Source organism: Panthera tigris, chromosome C1 (genome assembly GCF_018350195.1).
Source record: "Panthera tigris isolate Pti1 chromosome C1, P.tigris_Pti1_mat1.1, whole genome shotgun sequence".
Taxonomy (NCBI): Eukaryota; Metazoa; Chordata; class Mammalia; order Carnivora; family Felidae; genus Panthera; species Panthera tigris.
The window spans coordinates 1,261,667-1,279,588 of NC_056667.1; the positions used below are offsets into that span (position 1 = coordinate 1,261,667).

General features: G+C 64.0%; 1 protein-coding gene across 1 annotated transcript in view; it reads left to right on the plus strand.

Annotated features, from left to right (window-relative positions):
* Nucleotides 1–517: 517 nt before the first annotated feature.
* The window catches only part of PLCH2 (phospholipase C eta 2), a 32,140-nt gene continuing 14,735 nt past the window's right edge, over nucleotides 518–17,922 (plus strand). Inside the window, exons 1-13 of the mRNA XM_042997056.1 lie at nucleotides 518–637; nucleotides 2,930–3,054; nucleotides 4,181–4,317; nucleotides 4,689–4,835; nucleotides 6,824–7,066; nucleotides 7,200–7,330; nucleotides 10,874–11,044; nucleotides 13,264–13,357; nucleotides 13,554–13,757; nucleotides 13,987–14,107; nucleotides 15,870–16,041; nucleotides 16,435–16,542; nucleotides 17,701–17,859. Coding sequence (XP_042852990.1) covers nucleotides 518–637; nucleotides 2,930–3,054; nucleotides 4,181–4,317; nucleotides 4,689–4,835; nucleotides 6,824–7,066; nucleotides 7,200–7,330; nucleotides 10,874–11,044; nucleotides 13,264–13,357; nucleotides 13,554–13,757; nucleotides 13,987–14,107; nucleotides 15,870–16,041; nucleotides 16,435–16,542; nucleotides 17,701–17,859 — 1,932 coding nt within the window. The remainder of the gene's footprint in view (nucleotides 638–2,929; nucleotides 3,055–4,180; nucleotides 4,318–4,688; nucleotides 4,836–6,823; nucleotides 7,067–7,199; nucleotides 7,331–10,873; nucleotides 11,045–13,263; nucleotides 13,358–13,553; nucleotides 13,758–13,986; nucleotides 14,108–15,869; nucleotides 16,042–16,434; nucleotides 16,543–17,700; nucleotides 17,860–17,922) is intronic.

The following is a 17,922-nucleotide window of genomic DNA, read 5'->3' on the forward strand; positions in this document are numbered from 1 at the left end:
GGGGACCGACCAGGGAGTGGACTCTGGCTGGGGTCAGGGTGTTGGGATGTCAGTCTCCCCCGGACGCTTTGGGCGGCTGGTGCTCGCAGGCCAGGCGGGGTGGTGGCGAGTGTCCTGGGTGCGGATGGAGTGAGCCCATGGGTGGGGTGGGCTGGGCTCCTGTCCCTCCCGGTGTTGGCCTGGGTCTGCTCCCACGCAGCACCTGGGGTGGGGGTTTTCTCCGGTCCTGGGACCTGTTCCCTTCTGTGACCCTGAGGGAGGGGGTGGGGGCTGGCTCCGGTGACCACCTGTGGACACGGGGGCCCGGCTCGTGCGTTTGGGGACCTGGTCAATGGTAGGTGCCCCTGCTCTGTGCTTGGTTCTTCTGGGCTCTGCTGCCCCTCCCTTAGAGGCCTGGGGCTCAGCCCCTGTGGGGGAGGGTGGGAAGGGAGGAACCTTACCCCCGCTTTGGGGGGCTGAGCCATCGGGGTTCGGGGCCTGTCCTGGGTTCAAGCCCAGCTTGGCAATCGCCTGGGGCATGGCCTTTGCAGGTACCCAGCATGCTCAGCGGCACTGTGGGGGCAACATGGTGTCCCCAGAGTCAGGAGCCCCCCCCGCCACGGTGTCCTCAGACCCTGGTCAGAGTGTCAGAGCTCAGGTGGGGGTCACCAGGGTCTTGCGGGCAACAGAGGGGCTTTGGTGGCAAAGCCCTGCATCAGGCTGGACTGATTGGACCGTCCCCCGCCGGGTCAGTGAGGACCACCCTGGGCTGGCTGAGGAGGACTCAGGGGTGAAGGGCCACTCAGTGTGGGCCCCCTCCTGGGCTCCCTACCCAGGGAGATTAGGGCACCAGAGCCCCCCTGGCTGATGGCGGGAGACCATTGATCTGGGCTGAGAGCCCAGGGGCCTGACCCGAGGATGGCAGGGTGTGGCCGGCTCAGGGAGCTTTTGTCCGGGGGGAGGTGAGAAGACCCCCAGAAAGGGGCCAGGCGTGGGGGAGGAAAGAGGCGCAGGTGTGACCAGGTGTAACCTGGGTTTGAAGAGCCGCAGGCTTTGAGGCAGGAGGGGATGCCCCAGCGTCAGGGAGGGCCCGCCGATGGAATGGGGCCGTGACACAGGACCGGCAGGTGCGGCCTGGGGAGCCAGCCTCGGACCCGCCTCCCGGCCTCCTGCTCTGGTCCCTCTGCCCCGCTCCAGCTGCCCCCCGAACACGCAGATGCTGTCAGGGCTCCGCAGCCGCGTCTCCTGGAGGAGACCCAGGACGCTTTCTCTTTCTAGAGGCTGGTGGCTTCCTAACCTGATTCCACACAGCGCCGCCTCCTGAAGGGACTGACTCGGAGCCGCTCTGGCAAAGGCTCCTAATTGGGTTCTGGCATTTGGCTTTGAGTCGACTGCGTTGGCTCTGGTCAGGTGGGGCCCTGTTCCCTGTGGTCAGCCCGGGACGCCCATCACTAACTCCTCATGGCCTGCCGCCTCCCCACCCCCCGCGCCCCCGCTCCGACCTCGGACCGGGCTGTGCCCAGCTCTGTGGCCCAGGCCCCAGCCAGTCGCCTCTGTGCTGGGGACGGAAGGGTAACAGCCCAGTGATGCCTGCGTAGGGGGCACGCGGGGGACCAGGGGCTCGGGGGCTCAGCGGCAGACGGGCTCCGAGGTCCTCGGGACCGGGCGCCAGTCCTCGCGGCTGCTGGTCGATGTGACCGTGAGGTGGGGTTCTGCCCCTCAGGCCTCGCGCCCTGGGAGAGGGGGGCGTGCCACCGTCTGTCTGTCTTTGTCCGGCTCTCCTCCTTGTGCCCAGAGCTGCCCGCCCCAAAGGGCTGTCCTCGTCTGGGCCTTCCCTGGTGTGGCCGTGAGTGGGCCTCGTGTCCGGTCAGCAGATGTGCAAGCAGGTCCTCCCTGGGCCCGGCTCTCCCCCTCCAGGCCGGGCCCGCCAAGGGAGGGCAGCCTCTGGAGGCAGAGCTCGGCGACGAATGCGCCCAGGGCAGTGGGCCGCCTCCCGGAGCGCTCTGCCCCAGGGGCTGGTCCTTGGGAGCTGAGGCGGCACAGCCGGGGGCCCGGAGCAGGATGAGGCGTCTGGGAGTCCGGGACCCAGGCTCGGGGACCGGCAACTGTCCCTCCAGGGCTAGGAGTCGAAGCAGAAAGGGGCCCCCCGTGTCCCAGGCCCTCCCCGGGCCGGACAGCCCTGGGCAGGCAGCCCGCCCAGCTCGGCTCCTGGTTGCGGCCCACGGAGGGCTGGACACTGAGGGTGGGGTTCTGCTGCTCCCGTCACCCCTCACCCCCACTCCGGGGACCACAGGAGCCCCTCAGAGCCCCTGGCAAGTACCAGGGACGTGGGCTTGGGAGCTGGGGATGCTGGGGCGCAGGCTGGGACAGAGAAGGGGCAGCAGGGAGGGCGGTGGGGGCACAGTGGACGGTCCCATGAGGACCGTCACCCCAGGCCTTACAGCGGTGTTCTTTGGGTCCTGGGGTGGCCTCTCTGTCTTGCCTGTTGTCGCTCAGCCGGGACGTGGGGGCTGCCCGCTGCCCTCCTGGTCTCCAGCTGGGAGTTCCCTTGGCCTAAATCCTCTGGCCAGCTGGGCTGGACCCGGGCTTGGATTAGCACAGGGGATTGGGCAGGGTGTGGGCGGGGCTTGCAGAGGCCCTGCAGTTGCCCTGCCCTCAGACTCTGGGACGCTGCTTCTTTGGGGATCCCTTCGTGGCCCTGGCGGATGGGCAGGCTGACCTGGGGGCCATCTAGGACGGCAGGTGACGGTTGGGCCAATGTCAGAGGGACCTGGGAGCAGCCCCGCGGGGGCCTCGCAAGGCTCTAAGCAGGAGGAGGAAGAGGAGGAAGAGAGAAGGAGGGCCCGTGGAGCCCCTGTGCCACCCGCCATTGCCTGACCTGCTGCTGAGGCGGGGTGGGGGACGCGGGCGTCCTTTGGCCTCTGTGAGCCACCCCTGGCCATCGTCCTAGCATGTCTGTCCCCTGGCCGTCTACCCCCAGCCGGACCGGGGGAACAGTGGCCTGCCTGGCAGAGGCCCTCCTCTGGGTCGGAGCGAGCGTGGCCGTGTCCCCGCCGTGGCAGCTTGGCCCGCTAGGTAAGGGGGCAGGCCTGGCCCTCCTCGGCGGGAGCCCCGCCTCAGAGCCACAGGGGCCAGGAGGGTGGGGGCTGCTTCTGGGAGTGCAAAAGGCCCCCCTCCTCCAAAGCAAACCTATGACCTCCTGCCCCTCGGGTCTCCCTCTGGGGGTCATGGGGCTCCCGCTGCACCCCCGGCCCACCTGTCTGACCCCAGGGCGCCAAGCAGGCAGCGGGGGAGGGGTGGTGGGGGTTTGGGGATCAGGGGCAGGGCTGTGGTGGGCATGCTGGCTGGGCACTCAGGTGGCTATAAAACTTTTGCTGAGGGGTCCCTGGCACTTTGCAGGGGTGGGGGTGGCACCTTCAGCCGGGATGGGCTGGGGCTAGCGTGCTGGTGAGGGACGAGACCGCGCCTAGAGGGGGGCAGAATTCCCCTCACTGGTGTGAGACAGGGGTGGGGTGGAGGCCTGCCCGGCTGGTGATGAGAAGGTTGTGTCTGTTCTAGCTGGGCCGGCCCACGGAAGGCCCCACGTGGGACTGTGTCCCGCGCCCCCGGGGCCTGGTCTGGGTGCCCCTTCTGGAACCTGTTCTGGCCTCTGCGCCCGCCCCTCTCCCCCTGTCCTGCTTTATCTCTCCCCTCTTGCTACCTGTGCACCAGCAGCCTCACCTGTGTCCTCATCGCTCGGTGTCTCTGTGGAGCTCAGCCTCCCTGTGGGACCTCCCACCACCACCCTGGAGTGTGAGGAGTCCCACTGGCTGATCTCCTCGGGTGGCATTGCCTCCAGGGGGTCCCTTAGTGGGTGGGTCATGTGGGGTTGAATTATCAATGCTGCAGCGTCCTGGGCTTTCTGTAAGTAGGTGTGAAGGGCCCGGGGGGCTGGGGCTGACCCATCCCCGGCCTGGAGCCCCAGAGCCTGCAGCCTCTCCAGCCCTGGGGGGCTGCTGGCCTGGCTGGGACCCCCTCCCCTCAGGACCTGGGAGACGTGAGAGCTGCAGACAGGAGGCCAAGTGGACAGAAGAGGGGAAGGGAGGGCGGGGAGGGGTGCTGGGAGGAGGGTTTGTGTTCTGGAGCTGAAGCCTGGTGCTGCCTTGACCTCCCAGGGCCCCGCTCTGTGGCCTCTAGGGACAGACCCTCACCCTTCCTGCAGGGAGGAGGAGGAGGGCGGCTTTCCCCAGTGGCACGGGAAGCAGGTGCAGGCTCCCAGGTTAGACCACGGCCTGGCCACCCACAGAGGCCCTGCTGCACGGCAGCTCCTGAGCGTGGCCTCAGCCACCACAGCCCCTCGTGTGTCATAGGCATTGGGGCAGGTCACGGCAGTCACTGGGGCTGGGATGGACACGGTGGCTGGAGTGAAGCGAAACCAAGCTGCAGAGGAACAGGGTCCTGCCTGGGACCCCGCCTGGCCCGGGGCAGTCGGGGAGGGTGGCCGTGGCCGGGGCTGGGTGGCTCGGTCTGTTTCTGAGCTTGGGCCTGTGGCCCGGGCCAGCGCCTGGGGGTATGAACCCGCCCCCGCGGAGGGCCGGCGGGCGGGCGGGCGGACGGTCTCCGCACCCCTTGTGCACGGGGTGGTGGGCGGTAGGGCTGGCCCGGCTCTCACGGCGCCCCGTCTGTCTTTGTGTCGGTTGTCTTCTGCCCGCCGTGTCCATGACGCCCAGTGGAGAGATGCATGAGCGCCATGCAGGCGGGGACACAGATGGTGAAGCTCCGCGGCAGCTCCAAGGGCCTGGTCCGCTTCTACTTCCTGGACGAGCATCGCTCCTGCATCCGCTGGCGCCCCTCGCGCAAGAACGAGAAGGCCAAGAGTGAGCAGGCGGCCTTGGGGGCGGGGGGAGCTGGGGGCTGCCTTGGGGGAAGCGGGCTGCCCTGGGGGGCGGAGCTGGGGGCTGCCCTGGGGGGGAGCGGGCGGCCACCAGGCAGCTGGGGAAGTCTCGGGGGGCCTCCGGGCCCGACACAGGCATCTGGTTGGCCTTACAGTTTCGAGGTGATCTCTGGGCGTCAGGCGCAGAGGGATCAGGGCCCCATGCCCTTCAGGACCTGTAGGACTGTGGGGACCGAGAGCCCATCTGGGATGGTCTGAGGAGCAAAAAAAAGGCCCTTCCTTCAGGGTAGCCGGGTCTAGACCTGCCGTAAACAGAGAGAGAGACCCTTGCGGGGCACATGGAGGGCAGGGCTTCAGTGCCACATGTTAGCTCAGGCGACCTGGGGCATGAGGACTGGCATGGGGCGTGGGGGCTGCAGGGCCACCCGGGGCAGGAGGGGGCCTGGGCTGGAGGGTTCTTGCAGGGGTGGAAGGGCGAGGTGGACGTCGGAGCAGGGCCTGTCAGGGACCAGGCTGGAGGCAGGAAGGAAAACGTCAGGGTCCTCCCAGGCCCGGAGAGACCCAGCTGCACCAGGGCAGGGCCTCAGCCCCGCAGTTGCCAAGGGCACAGCTGCCGCCATGGGGCCTGGGAGCCTTGGCGAGGAGCCCCTGGGAGGCATCCTGGTGGTGGTGGTGGGGGGGGGTGGTGCATGGGGCTGCCCTCTGGGCCCATGATGCTCAGATGGGGCCCCTCCTCTGGGCCCGGCACTGCTCCCCGTACTGGGCATCATGTGGGAGCGGGTGATAAGGCAGGGGTGGGCAGGCCGGGACTGGGGGAGGCCGTGTGTGGTACTCAGACCTGACTCTAGCCTTGGAGGATCCCGAGGAGGGAGGAATGGGGGGCAGCTGTCCTCTGCCAGCACCCCCTAGTCTAGGGCCCGGGACCCCCGCCCCTGCCATGCACACCCACGCATGCAGGGAACTGGAGAAGAGAGGTGGGCAGGCCCCCCGCCCTGTAGGCGGGCTCTGTACTCCCGGGAGCTCAGGGGGTGGGAGCAGAGGACAGGAGGGACACCCCCCCTCACTGCACGGACGAAGTCCCCCCTCCATCACAGCTCTGCCCAGGATAACTCCCAGAAGGGCACGAGTCTCCCCACCATCACTGCCCTGCCCAGGATAGCTCCCAGAAGGGCACGGAGCCCGCCGGGCAGGGCTGCAGGAGATGGGCGGGTGGTGTTGGGAGGTGGTGAGAGCTGGCAGGAGGGTGCGGTGGTCGGGGCCCAGCCCAGGGGGCCGGGCTCCCAGAGGGGATGCCTGTGCCCTGCACGGCTGGGAGGGGCCCTGCCGCCTGTGCAGGAACAGACCTGAGAACTCGTCTACTCGCGGTAATTCAGCTTTGGAACGGAGGCCCCGTGGAGCCCCGGGTGCTGTGGCCAGTAATGAAATCCTTGGTGGACCCGGAGCTGGTGCCCGCCGGGCAGGACCCCGCCGCACCCCTGGCCCCGCGGCCTGCTGGAGCCAGAGCCTCCCAGGGAGGCGGCGCGGGATCAGGCCAGTCGCCCTGTCAGAGTGGAGACGCGAGCTGGCTGGAGCCTGACGGACAGAATTGGCCTGTCTGGGCTCCCTCACCCTGCAGCCTCGGCTAGTGCAGAAGCCACGCGCCTGGGGTTGCTAACTAGGGGGAGGGGGCTGCCCCCGAGAGCACGAGCCTTTCTCACACCCCGGGGGAGTGGGGAGCAGCCCTCAGGGTCAGAGCAGAGCAGGGAGGGGTGGGCTCCCCAGCCTCAGCACATGTGTACTTTTTCTTTTCCCCACCCTGACGGTCCCTTGAAACACCCCTTCCCCGGCTCCCCCAGCCTCAGATGGGAAGGGGACCCACAAGGGGACCGGCCTTGTCTCTCGCGGGCCGAGCGGGACAAGCCGCTGCGGCGGGCGGGGGCGCCAGCCCCTGGGGACAGGCTGTGACCGGCGGCCGCCCCTGCCTGCCCGCAGTCTCCATCGACTCCATCCAGGAGGTGAGTGAAGGGCGGCAGTCCGAGATCTTCCAGCGCTACCCAGACGGCAGCTTCGACCCCAACTGCTGCTTCAGCATCTATCACGGCAGCCACCGTGAGTCGCTGGACCTGGTCTCGCCCAGCGGGGACGAGGCGCGCACCTGGGTCACGGGCCTGCGCTACCTCATGGCCGGCATCAGTGACGAGGACAGCCTGGCCCGGCGCCAGCGCACTAGGGACCAATATCCTTGGTCTCGGGGGGCGGGTCCCTGGGTGGGGCTCTCCCGCCCCTGGCCGGGTCACATGTTTGGGGGAGGGGAGGGGAGGGCGCGCTGGGCCTGCTGGACCCGTGTTTGTCCCTGACTCGGCCCTAAAGTGGCTGAAGCAGACATTCGACGAGGCGGACAAGAACGGGGACGGCAGCCTGAGCATCGGCGAGGTTCTGCAGCTGCTGCACAAGCTGAACGTGAACTTGCCCCGGCAGAGGGTGAAGCAGATGTTCCAGGTGGGGTCCCCTGCCTCGGGCACCCCGGGCACAGGCTCTGTGGGGCTGAGGCTGCGTCCGGAGAGGAGGGGCCCTGCCTGAGCGGCGGGAAGTCCTGGGCGGGGCCTCTGGGCCCACAGTCAGTGAGAGGCGAGGAAGCGGCTTGCCCCTCGCCCTGTGCCCTGCGTCTGCTGAGATGCCCCAAGTGGCCGCCTCTCTCTCTGCAGCTGTGCGGGGCCCTCCCTGGCAGCCTAGGTATTTGGGGCAGGTGTGGGTCCCTGAGGGAAACCACCCAAAGGAGGCTGCACCCCCTTTCCTCCACTCCCCCCACCGACTCCCCAGCCTTGATGAGGCACACCGGCCTGGCGGGGTCCAGGGTGCACACTGGCCCGTGTTGCAGCCTCAGCTCTGGCTCCCCGCCCCCTGCAGCCTCCCGGTTGCAACCACCCCGGTGTTAGAAGTTATGAAAATGCATCTGTCAGCTGGGAGGCGGCCTTTATTGTCTGTAATTAGTTTCTCTCTTTCCGGAACTCCTGCTGGAGCAGCGGGGAGGAAAGGTGGCATCACTGGGTCCCGGTTTGTGGAGTTGATGGGCAAGCAGACCCAGGAGGAGGGCGCTCTCTCTCTCTGTCTCTCTCTGTCTCTCTCACGCGGGCACATACACACACACACACACACACGCACAGAGCCAGCTGCTCCACCAGGCACGGCCCCCGGTGGCTTCACTTGTGCTCTCACCATAGACAGCTGGTGGTTCTTGGCCAGAGCGGGGGTGGGGACCCCGCAGCTCAGAGCACAAGGGTCTGTGCATGAATGAAGGGGCGAGTGGGATGCTCTCGGGCTGCTGGTCAGGGACTAGGGGGGCTCACAGGGCCCCTGCCCGGGCAGTGAGGAGCTGTCAGATGGCTCAGGCCTGAAGATCAGCCCCCCACCTGTACCCTGCCTACCCTACCTCCAGGGACAGCTCTGGGCTGAGAGGCCCTTCCAGAATGGAGAGGCTGTCAGGGGCCAGGCAATAGGCTGGCTTAGAACTTGGGGTCCAGCTTGGCCGGTGAGGTGGGAGGAGAGGAGTGTACCCTCACAGAATGGGGTGAGCGTGCACAGAAAGGTCCAGTGCAAAGTCCTGGCTTGAAGATGCACCACGCTGGGAGCTCTGGGGAGCCCATGCCCACCTGCCCCTCTTCTAGGGACACTGGGCCTCTCACGTGCTCTCTGGGCACAGGGGCTCCCCACAGAGCCCTCTGACCAGCCCTCGGCCTGGCTGTGTCTGGGCTCCAACCAGATCCCCTTGAGGAATCCCAGAGCAGTGGGGACAGACCCTGCGGCCTATCTGTGGGGCCTGCAGGTGGGGCGGACTCCGGGCTGGCTCTGGAGGGGGAGTGAGCAACAGGGGTGGGAGACTGATGTTGGCCTAGAGCTGGGGACCCCAGGCCCTGGGTAGCTCAGACCCCAGCAGCCTTGTCCACGGTAGTCCCTGAGTGCCTGGGCCTCCCTGGCCATCTTTGCGGCCGACCTTGCGGGGCTCTGGACCCCAGAGAAGGAGGGCTGGCCTCCAGCCAGGCAGAGCAGCTCTGATAATTAGCATCACTCCGGTGGTCGAGGAGTCTCTGTATTGTTTCCACCACCTGGAAGCGCCTAATCAAAGGAAAGATCTGTGTGGTGGGTAAAGAGCGCCTTGAACATAGTTTCAAGTCTGAGATAACAGTGGAGTGCAGGCCCAGCCGAACGTGCCTTCACCTGCTGCAGTCACAGTCTGTGGAAAGAGGGGCCGAGGAATTACATCAGGAGGCAATTCTGGGGCTCAGAGGCCGGGTCTGTCCTTAAGGGTTTCCCGAGGGCTTCATCCTCATAAAATATTCTCATTCACCCCGCGGGCTGGCAGCTGGACAGAGAGCAGGCAGCCACCCCGCCCTGGGCTCCTGGCCGGACCGCCCAGCACAGAACTTGGGGATGGGGGGAGGCCAAATCACCCTGCGGGCTGGACACTCGACACACTGGGAATCTCTGCCTGGCTCCAGCCACACTGTGGGGAGGGCTGCGGGCCTGGCTCTGTCCCAGGGGGGTCCTTTGGTCTGCAGTGTGAGCCAGAGCCTGCAGCCAGAGCCTGGCTGAGCCTGCCGGCTCTCAGACCCAGGGCTGTCCTCAAACCGAGCTCCAGGCACAATGAGGTCTTTGTCTGGTGTCTTCTGGGCCCCTGCGCATGTGGCTCTGGGCTCTGGTCCTGTCCCAGCCTTGGCACAGACGCTGGGGTCCTGGGGTGGGATGCTGGGACCTTGCTGGGTGTCCACTTCAGTGCCGAGCCAGGACTGGCCTTCCCAAGAGCAGTACTCTGCCTGGGGACAGGGACATGGGGGTGGCTGTGGCCACTTGATTCTCTGGTGATGCTTCTGGTTCAGAGAGGGCCTCAGGGACGTGGCACCCACCCCCCAGCCACCCCAGATTGTGTCACCACATAAGGAAAGACTCCAGATGGCGCTCAGAGCCGGAAGTGCTGCTGTCCATGGTGCTGACCCAATGTCAATGCCTGCTGTGCAGCCAACCTCCAGACAGGTCCTTCTCACACCCCACCCCCACCCCACCAGCCCTAAGAACTGGGGCTCTGGATCAGCACCTTCTACGGGACCTTTCTTGTCCATTCCCAGGGATCACCGTGGCCCCAGGGCACCTCAGGCTCCTCTGGGCAGCCTGGCCTCTAGTCGCTGGGTGCCCTTGTCCTCTGTGTCTGTCCCTGGCCTTGGCGTTTGGTGTTCCCAGGGTCTGACACTTCAGTAGATGCTCCCTGAGTAAGTGGGTTCATGAAGAAGTTCATGGTCTCACTGGGGTCACGGTGGGTTTGCCCCCGGCGGTTCCTGCAGGAGTCGTGTGAGCTGCCCTGTCCGCAAGACAAAGACAGTGGCCAGGTCCTCTCATCTCTGCTGTGGAGACTGAAGCCTGGACACTCTTGTGCACCTTGGGGCCTTGTGCTTTTCTAATCAATGGGCAGCAATTGTAATTACAGGCTCACAGCCCAGGGTGGGCATTAACTCCAGGGTGGGGTGTCAGCTCCCAGAGTGCCGTATTGATTCCAAAGTGAGGTGTTGACCCCCAGGATGGAATGTTGGCTTCCTGAATAGGGTGTTGGATCTCAGGGTAGAGTGTTGACTCCCAGGTGAGATGTTGGCTCCAGGGTGGGGTGTTGACTCTAGGGTAAGGTGTTAGCTCCAATGTAGGGTAGAGGCTCCCAGAGTGAGGTGTTGGCTCCAATGTGGGGTGTTGACTCCAGGGTAGGGTGTTGGCTCCCAGTTTAGAGTGTTGGTTCCCAGGAGGGGCATTAACTCCCATAGTGGGGTTTTGACTCCAATGTTGGATGTTGGCTCTCAATGTGGGGTGACTGTGCCAGGTGTAGGTGCAAGTTGACCATGAAAGACTGGGACTGGGAGGGCAGGGTCAGATCTGTGTGAAAGGATCACTCAGTGGCTTCTTGGTGGGAGAGTTGGAGCGAGATCCCGGTAAATTCACTGCTGCAAGGATCCCAGGGAGCTATCGGGGTGGGACATTGGGGGACCCAGAGGCTTTGGCTTGCAGGAGGCAGACACAGATGACCACCAGGGTACGCTGAGCTTTGAGGAGTTCTGTGCCTTCTACAAGATGATGTCCACCCGCCGGGACCTCTATCTGCTCATGCTGACCTACAGCGACCACAAGGACTACCTGGACGCTGCTGACCTCCAGCGCTTCCTGGAGGTGGAGCAAAAGGTGAGGGCACGACGGCAGGAGCAGGGTCCTGGCGTATATGGCCTCACCTTTGGCTCCCGGGGCACTTGAACCAGTTCACTGTGACTGAGAATCCTTCAGTCTGGAAGGATGGGCCACAGCCTGACCCTCAGGGTCCTCAAACCTGCCTCCACTTAGTGAACCTGCTTTGATTCCCATCATGGGCCATCCCAGCATATTTCAGGGTGTGTCCCATGGAGGCCCTGAGTGGGTGGCTCCTCGGTGGGCCTCTGAGCGGCTCAGCCATGACCACAGATGCCCTGAGCCTCCTCAAGGGACCCTGCACTTGACCACAGCACCTTCAGCATGGAGCACCTCGTAGAACTGGGGTTCCATGACCCAACCTTCCCACCTGTTCCAGCCACGGGTCTGACTAGCTTGTACCCCCTGAGCCCCAGGCCCGTTACCACTACCTTTGACCCATTTGTCCAGCAGATGCCCAGATGCCTCCAAGTGCCAGGGGGGCTACCCACCCATTTCTCTTGACTCTAGGCCTTCTTGTCTATACCAAGAGGCCTGCTGCTTCCTGGGCACCGCCCTGCTGACTGGGGGCCCAGTGTCCGGAGGCTCAGGGATGTGGGCCCCTCAACCTTGGCCCAGGCAGGGGCTGGGTGTCACCTGCTGTGGCAGGCAGGAGGCTGGAAATCCATAGTGGGAGAGGGGAAGGCCAGTGTCCCCTGAGGAAAGAGTGTCCCCGTGGTGGGGCCCAGGCAGTGTATATCTCCCACCCTAAGGGCTGGTGGGAGGCGGCCGTGAGGACCAGCATCCACACTTATAACTTCCTGGGATCCTCAGGGACCCAGTTTGGGGCAGAGAGTGGGAGGGGCAGTCAGCCTTAGGTTAGAGGCCACGGGCAGAGGCTGCTGGGCAGGGCCGGGGGCTGGGTGGCTGGAGCAGCTGTGGCACCCAGGCTGGGTCTACACGTATCTACCCAGGATCTCCACCCCCCCCACCCCCCGACTGTCCTGGGTTGGTGTCTGCCCCACCTTACCCCACGTGGCCGTCCTCGGGGCTGTGCTCCCAGGACCCCTCCCCGCTACTCATACAGTTTGCTGGGGTTCCATCCGCGTGGAAGTGTGCCTGCCTCCTCTCCTGTCCTCCTAGGGGAAGCCCTGGGGTCTGACCCAGGCAGGAGAGGCTGGCACCAGCCTGGCTGGATGCTGATGCCCCGGGCACCTCACTCCCAGCCCAGCCACTGTGGGCAGCATTGGGATGAGGCCGTGGGTTCTCTGTCCCTGTTGCCGGTGTACGTGGGGGTGGAGGGTGGGAAAGTGGCCCTGTCTGGGAAGGGCAGTACTGACTCATTATTCCCTACCCTTTGCCCTAAGCTTTCCAGAAGCTTTTCCCTATATCTGGGGCCAAAGCTGTCCACCAGGTGGGTGGTTTGAGCCCGGACCCAGCCCCCAGACTCTGGGCCTCCCAAGGTCCACAACTACTCTGGGCTCTGACCCTATTTGCCCCGCTTCCCCGCTATCATCTGATATCCCTCCCCCACCCCTGCCTACACGGGACTTCCTAGAAGCCCTGCTGGTGAACTTGCTTCCGGGAACTGAGGGCTCCCGGCCTGGGCTGCATGGCAGGGCCCTGGGAGACCACTCAGCCTCCGACCAGGGCAGGGTGGCGGGGGTGGGGGGCGGCATCGATGCCCAGGGCCGCTTGGGCTCGGCTTCCGTGTGCAGCTTTCCCGAGATGGATGTGGGTTAGGCAGCAGGGGGAGCCAGGTAGGGGAGGCTCCCTGTGCCCCTGGGGCTCCTCCAAGGTGGGACCGGTTCTCCTGCACCTTCTCACACATAGGGCTCCCTGCCAGGCCTGCCCTCGTCTACAGCTCTTGAGACCCCGACACGGTGGGAATGAGGGGTGGGCCAGCTGATGGGACCAAAGACCCCTCCCCTGCATCAAGGATCCTGTCCGACACAGCTCTTCCAAAGCCATGTGATCCACCAGTAGTCCTCCGGCCACTGAGTCCCAAGTCTCACGACACTGAGTGTAGCCGGTGTGCCTCCCAGTCAGGGAAGCACCCTGCAGGCGCCCGAGCCTCCCCCTGACGCCCACCGTGGGCAGTCTTGATGCGACAATCGGAGGCAGCCTGGGAGGCGGCGGTGGTGCAGAAGGAGGAGCGGGGGGGGGGGGGGGGAGCTGCCTGAGGCTAGCCCGGGGCCAAAGACGGGCTAGCCTGGGCTGAAGCCCCTACTCTGGCCTAGATGACGGGGGTGACCCTTGAGAGCTGCCGGGACATCATCGAGCAGTTTGAGCCCTGCCCAGAAAACAAGAGCAAGGCGGTGCTGGGCATTGACGGTGAGCGGGGCATCACTGCGGTCCGGCTGTCCCGGCGGGCTGATGGGCAACCTGGGGGCCTGGACAAGTGGCCTGGGCAGAGAGTTTACCGTTCCACGTGGCGGGGGTGGGGGGCGGTCCTGAGATGAGCCCCGTGGCGGGGGGGGGGGGGGCCTGGCACGCAGGCGCTAAGCACCCTCCCACGCTCCCCACGCAGGCTTCACCAACTACACTCGGAGCCCCGCCGGCGACATCTTCAACCCAGAGCACCACGGTGTGCACCAGGACATGACGCGGCCACTGAGCCACTATTTCATCACCTCGTCCCACAACACCTACCTCGTGGGTGACCAGCTCATGTCCCAGTCCCGGGTGGACATGTACGCCTGGGTCCTGCAGGCCGGCTGCCGTTGTGTGGAGGGTGAGCGGCGGGGGCCGTGGGAGTCCGAGCCCCCCTCGGCCCGGGGGCCTTGGGCTCCGGGGGTCTCTGAGCAGGGTGTCTGCCCTCCTTCCCGGGCAGGGGCTGTGATAGGCCTCTCCTGGTGTTAGTTGCTGAGCAAGAGGACTGACCCCAGTCAGTCCGCGAGCCGCGGGTCTCTGGGCATCGGCGGCCAAGCTCCTGGAGCTGGCTGACGTCTGCCTTCCCGCAGTGGACTGCTGGGATGGGCCCGACGGGGAGCCCATTGTGCACCATGGCTACACTCTGACCTCCAAGATTCTCTTCAAAGATGTCATCGAGACCATCAACAAATATGCTTTCGTCAAGAATGAGTGAGTGGCTGGGACGGGGGCGGGGGTGGGGGAGGGGCTCGTGCGGCCCTTCCTGCTACTCCCCCACATGCTTTCTTGGGGGCAGTGTTTGCAGAGGCCAAGGGGCTGATCTGGGGGTCCCTCGTTGAGGCTGAGGGTCAGGGAAGGGAGTGGAGCTGCAGCTCCGGGGAGAGGGAGGGCAGCGGGCGCAGGAACCGACAGCGGATTGGCTGAGCAGGGTGCGTGTGCGAGCAGCCCCCGTCCACACACACTTGGCGACCCCTGCTGTCAGCCGCCCTCAGCCGTGGTGGCTCTGGCACTAATTACCCCCGAGAAGCTACTCTGTGTCCAAACTCAATTTGCTGTCACTCAGCTGTAGCTACAGACACCGTTGAACAGAATCCTATTTAGTTTCTGGAAATAGAAGACCGCTCCCCTGCCCCCCCCCCCCACACCCCAGTCACCTTCAAGTCCTGGTTAAACAAGGCTCAGAGGTAAGAAAAGAGCTAATTTAATGAGGGAGGGGAAGAGAAGCCAGATTGAGGACATAGAAATAGAGGGGCCCCTCCTGAAAGAGCTTGCCCGAGCTTTGTCTCGGGCTGTCAGGAGGGAGTGGGAGTGAGGAGTGGTGGCCTGGTGCCTAGACTTGCAGGTGAGAGAGGCATCTCAGGGTAGGGGGGCTGAGGCAGACAGATGTCCTGTAGCTGCCAAGGACCCAGGGACGTGCTAGGGTCTCAGGATGGGGCTTGCCTCTCATGTGCCAGCATAATCTTTGCAGACATAGGGTTCTTCCCTAGGCCCTTGTGCCACAGGCTTCAGTCCCTTGCCCGGGAAGTAGGGAGAATACCTTCCCGCCAAGTCCTGTTTGTCCTCTCTGCACCACAGGACTCGCCCATCTCTTGCTCTGATTCATGCCATCTAGGTCTGGGTCACCTACATTTTCTAAAAGGATCATGTTGCCTTTCGACAAAAATCCAAGTAAAATGTGCACACGGTTAAAAAAATAAATCAAACAGGGGCACCTGGGTGGCCAGTCGGTTAAGTCCAACTTTGGCTCGGGTCATGATCTCACGGTTCGTGGGTTCAAGCCCCATGTCGGGCTTTCTGCGCACAGAGCCCACTTTGGATCCTCTGTCTCCCTCTCTCTCTGCCCCTCCTCTACTCACGTTCTCTCTCCTCTCTCAAAAATAAATAAACGTTAAAAAAATTAATAAATAAATCAAACAACTGAGGAATGTGTAATGAAAATGCCCATGCTATACTCCCTATTCTGCACTATGAAGGTGATAACAATGTTCTACCAGATGGAATGTGCCAGGCTTATATCTACTTTTCTTATGGGGCCGATGTTGGGACCCCAGAGCCATTCACAGGACAGTGTCTCCAGTATCTAGGTCAACGAGATTATTTTTCTCAGTCTAGTCATTGTTCCATATTGCACCTGTTTACTTCACATTATTTTTAAACCATGACTGGCTGACTTGCTTGCATGTTTCCTTTTGTTTTCCTGGAGTTTCTAATTGCCTTTGTTTTTTTCTTATTGGGCTATGAATTGCATGCCTTTTTAACCTGTCCCTAACATCTCCCAGATCCTTTCCCACCCACGCAGTTGCTTTTCAAAGCCATCGATGGGCCCCTTCTCAGAGTGGCTGTCAGTTCCATCTATCTTGGCTGCTGGTGAAGATCTCTTTTCATTCACTGGTGCAGGTGACTTGAGGTCTTACACATTTGGGGGCCTAGCCCTCCCCTGGCTTACTCCGCTCCTTCCACCTTGGGGCCACAGGTACCCAGTGATCCTGTCCATTGAGAACCACTGCAGTGTTATCCAACAAAAGAAGATGGCTCAGTATCTGACGGATATTCTTGGGGATAAGCTGGACTTGTCATCAGTGAGCGGTGAGGATGCCACCATGCTTCCTTCTCCGCAGATGCTCAAGGGCAAGATCCTGGTGAAGGTAAGCCCCTCCCTGCCCCTTCTAGGGCCAGCATCCTGCTGGGCCTCTGGCCTCTGATCTGTGGCCAGGTGAGGGGCAGTTGCCCTGCTCTGGACAGTACAGGGCTCCACACCATCTGTGGCAGATTTGAGGAGTCAGGGTAGGCCCTGTGCCCAACCTGGCCTCAGTCTCCCTCCATGGTGGCCATTCAATCTAGGGTCCTCTGTGTGCACACCCAGGCATTTCCCTCCCACACTGCTGCTGCAAGGAAGTGCCAGACTGGCTTCTGCCCTGTGGCCTGAGGTCCACAAGCAAGCTTGAGAAAGGCTCCTTCCCTTTGCTGCTGCTTCTGTGGCTACTGGCCTCCCAGTACTTCCTGCAGAACCCCTCCCATGGTCCGCCACCTCCCCCCAGGGCAAGAAGCTCCCTGCCAACATCAGTGAGGATGCTGAGGAGGGCGAGGTGTCTGATGAAGACAGTGCAGACGAGATCGATGAGGATTGCAAACTCCTCAATGGGGATGTGAGTAGGGGCTGGGAGGCCCTTCCCTTCTCGGGGGGCGGGGGAGCCGCAGTCCTGAAGAGCGGGCTCACGACCTTGCTGTGAGAAGGCAGTGGCTGAGAGAGGGACATCGGGCAGATGTGAGGGTGCTTTGCACGGCAGTTAGACAACTGGGCACACCCTCAGCCGGGGTGGGGGGCCTTCCCTGCCTGCCCCTTCACCCAAGACGTGGCCCTGCACTCCCAGCTGGCAGAGGTGCCGGGGCTGGGGGCTGGCTGCACGGGAAGGGAGGAGTGAAAAAGGGCTTGGCAGAGGGGGGCTGGGGGGACTCTGTAATTAGCATCTTTTCTCCTCTGGGCACTGTTCTAAGCCGCTGCTCCGAGGCGGGAAGGCATTATTTCTCCCTGAGGGGCCATCGGATGGGAAAATAATTGTGCAGGAGCGTTCCCAGCCATGCTGGCTAATTGTTTGAGAAAGCCCTGAGGCAGCGGAATTCTCCGCTTGGATGTGCCCGCATATTTCTCTGGCTCCCGGTGACAGGACACCCGTGTTCTCTGACACCTAGGGTGCACCCCTCCAGCCTGGGCTCTGGGGCACCCAGATGCCCACGACCCAGGCGCTTCCCTGGAGGGGCCCGAGTTTGTTAGGGCTATGATGGGGGCTGCTTCGGACAGAGAGGGCACCTAGAGGCTATGCCCCGGGTGCTGGCGGCCGGGCCGTCCATCCCTGCCCTCTGCCCATCTCCTGAGGTCCATCGTAGCCACTGGTAGGATCCCAGATCCCGAGCTGCTTCGGGCTCTTGGAGCCCAGCGTGGCCACCGGGCACACCGACTGCCTCCCCCACTGGCCAGACACCGGAATCCCTGGGGGCGGCGTTGTGCAGCTAAAGGGATGCACGTGTTAAAATCTGAGAGGCCTGGTTCAGAGCCTGGAGGTCACTGGCTGTGGCCCTGGGGCAGGTCGTAGGCCTGAGGTGCGCCCCAGGAGCTGGGAGGTGTGGGGGTAGGCAACGCAATGCGGGGGTGAGTGTGCGGCCAGGGGCGTGAGAAGCCAAGACGGGGTTCGGGCTCCCCGGCTCCAGCAGGCCCCCGCGGCCCTGCCCGAGACCCTGGGGGCCGTCACCGCTGCTGCCTCGGGGCTGGGGGCTGATGACAAGGGGCGACCGTGTGGCTCTGGCAGGCCACCACCAACCGGAAGCGTGTGGAAAATATCGCCAAGAGGAAACTGGATTCCCTCATGAAGGAGTCGAAGATTCGGGACTGTGAGGACGCGAACGACTTCACCGTGTCCACGCTGCCCCCGTCCGGGAAGCTTGGGCACAAGGCAGAGGGCAAAAAGGTGAGAGCCCGACGGCCGGTGACGTCAGCCTGCAGCCGGGTCAAGGGCCTGGAGCACAAGGTC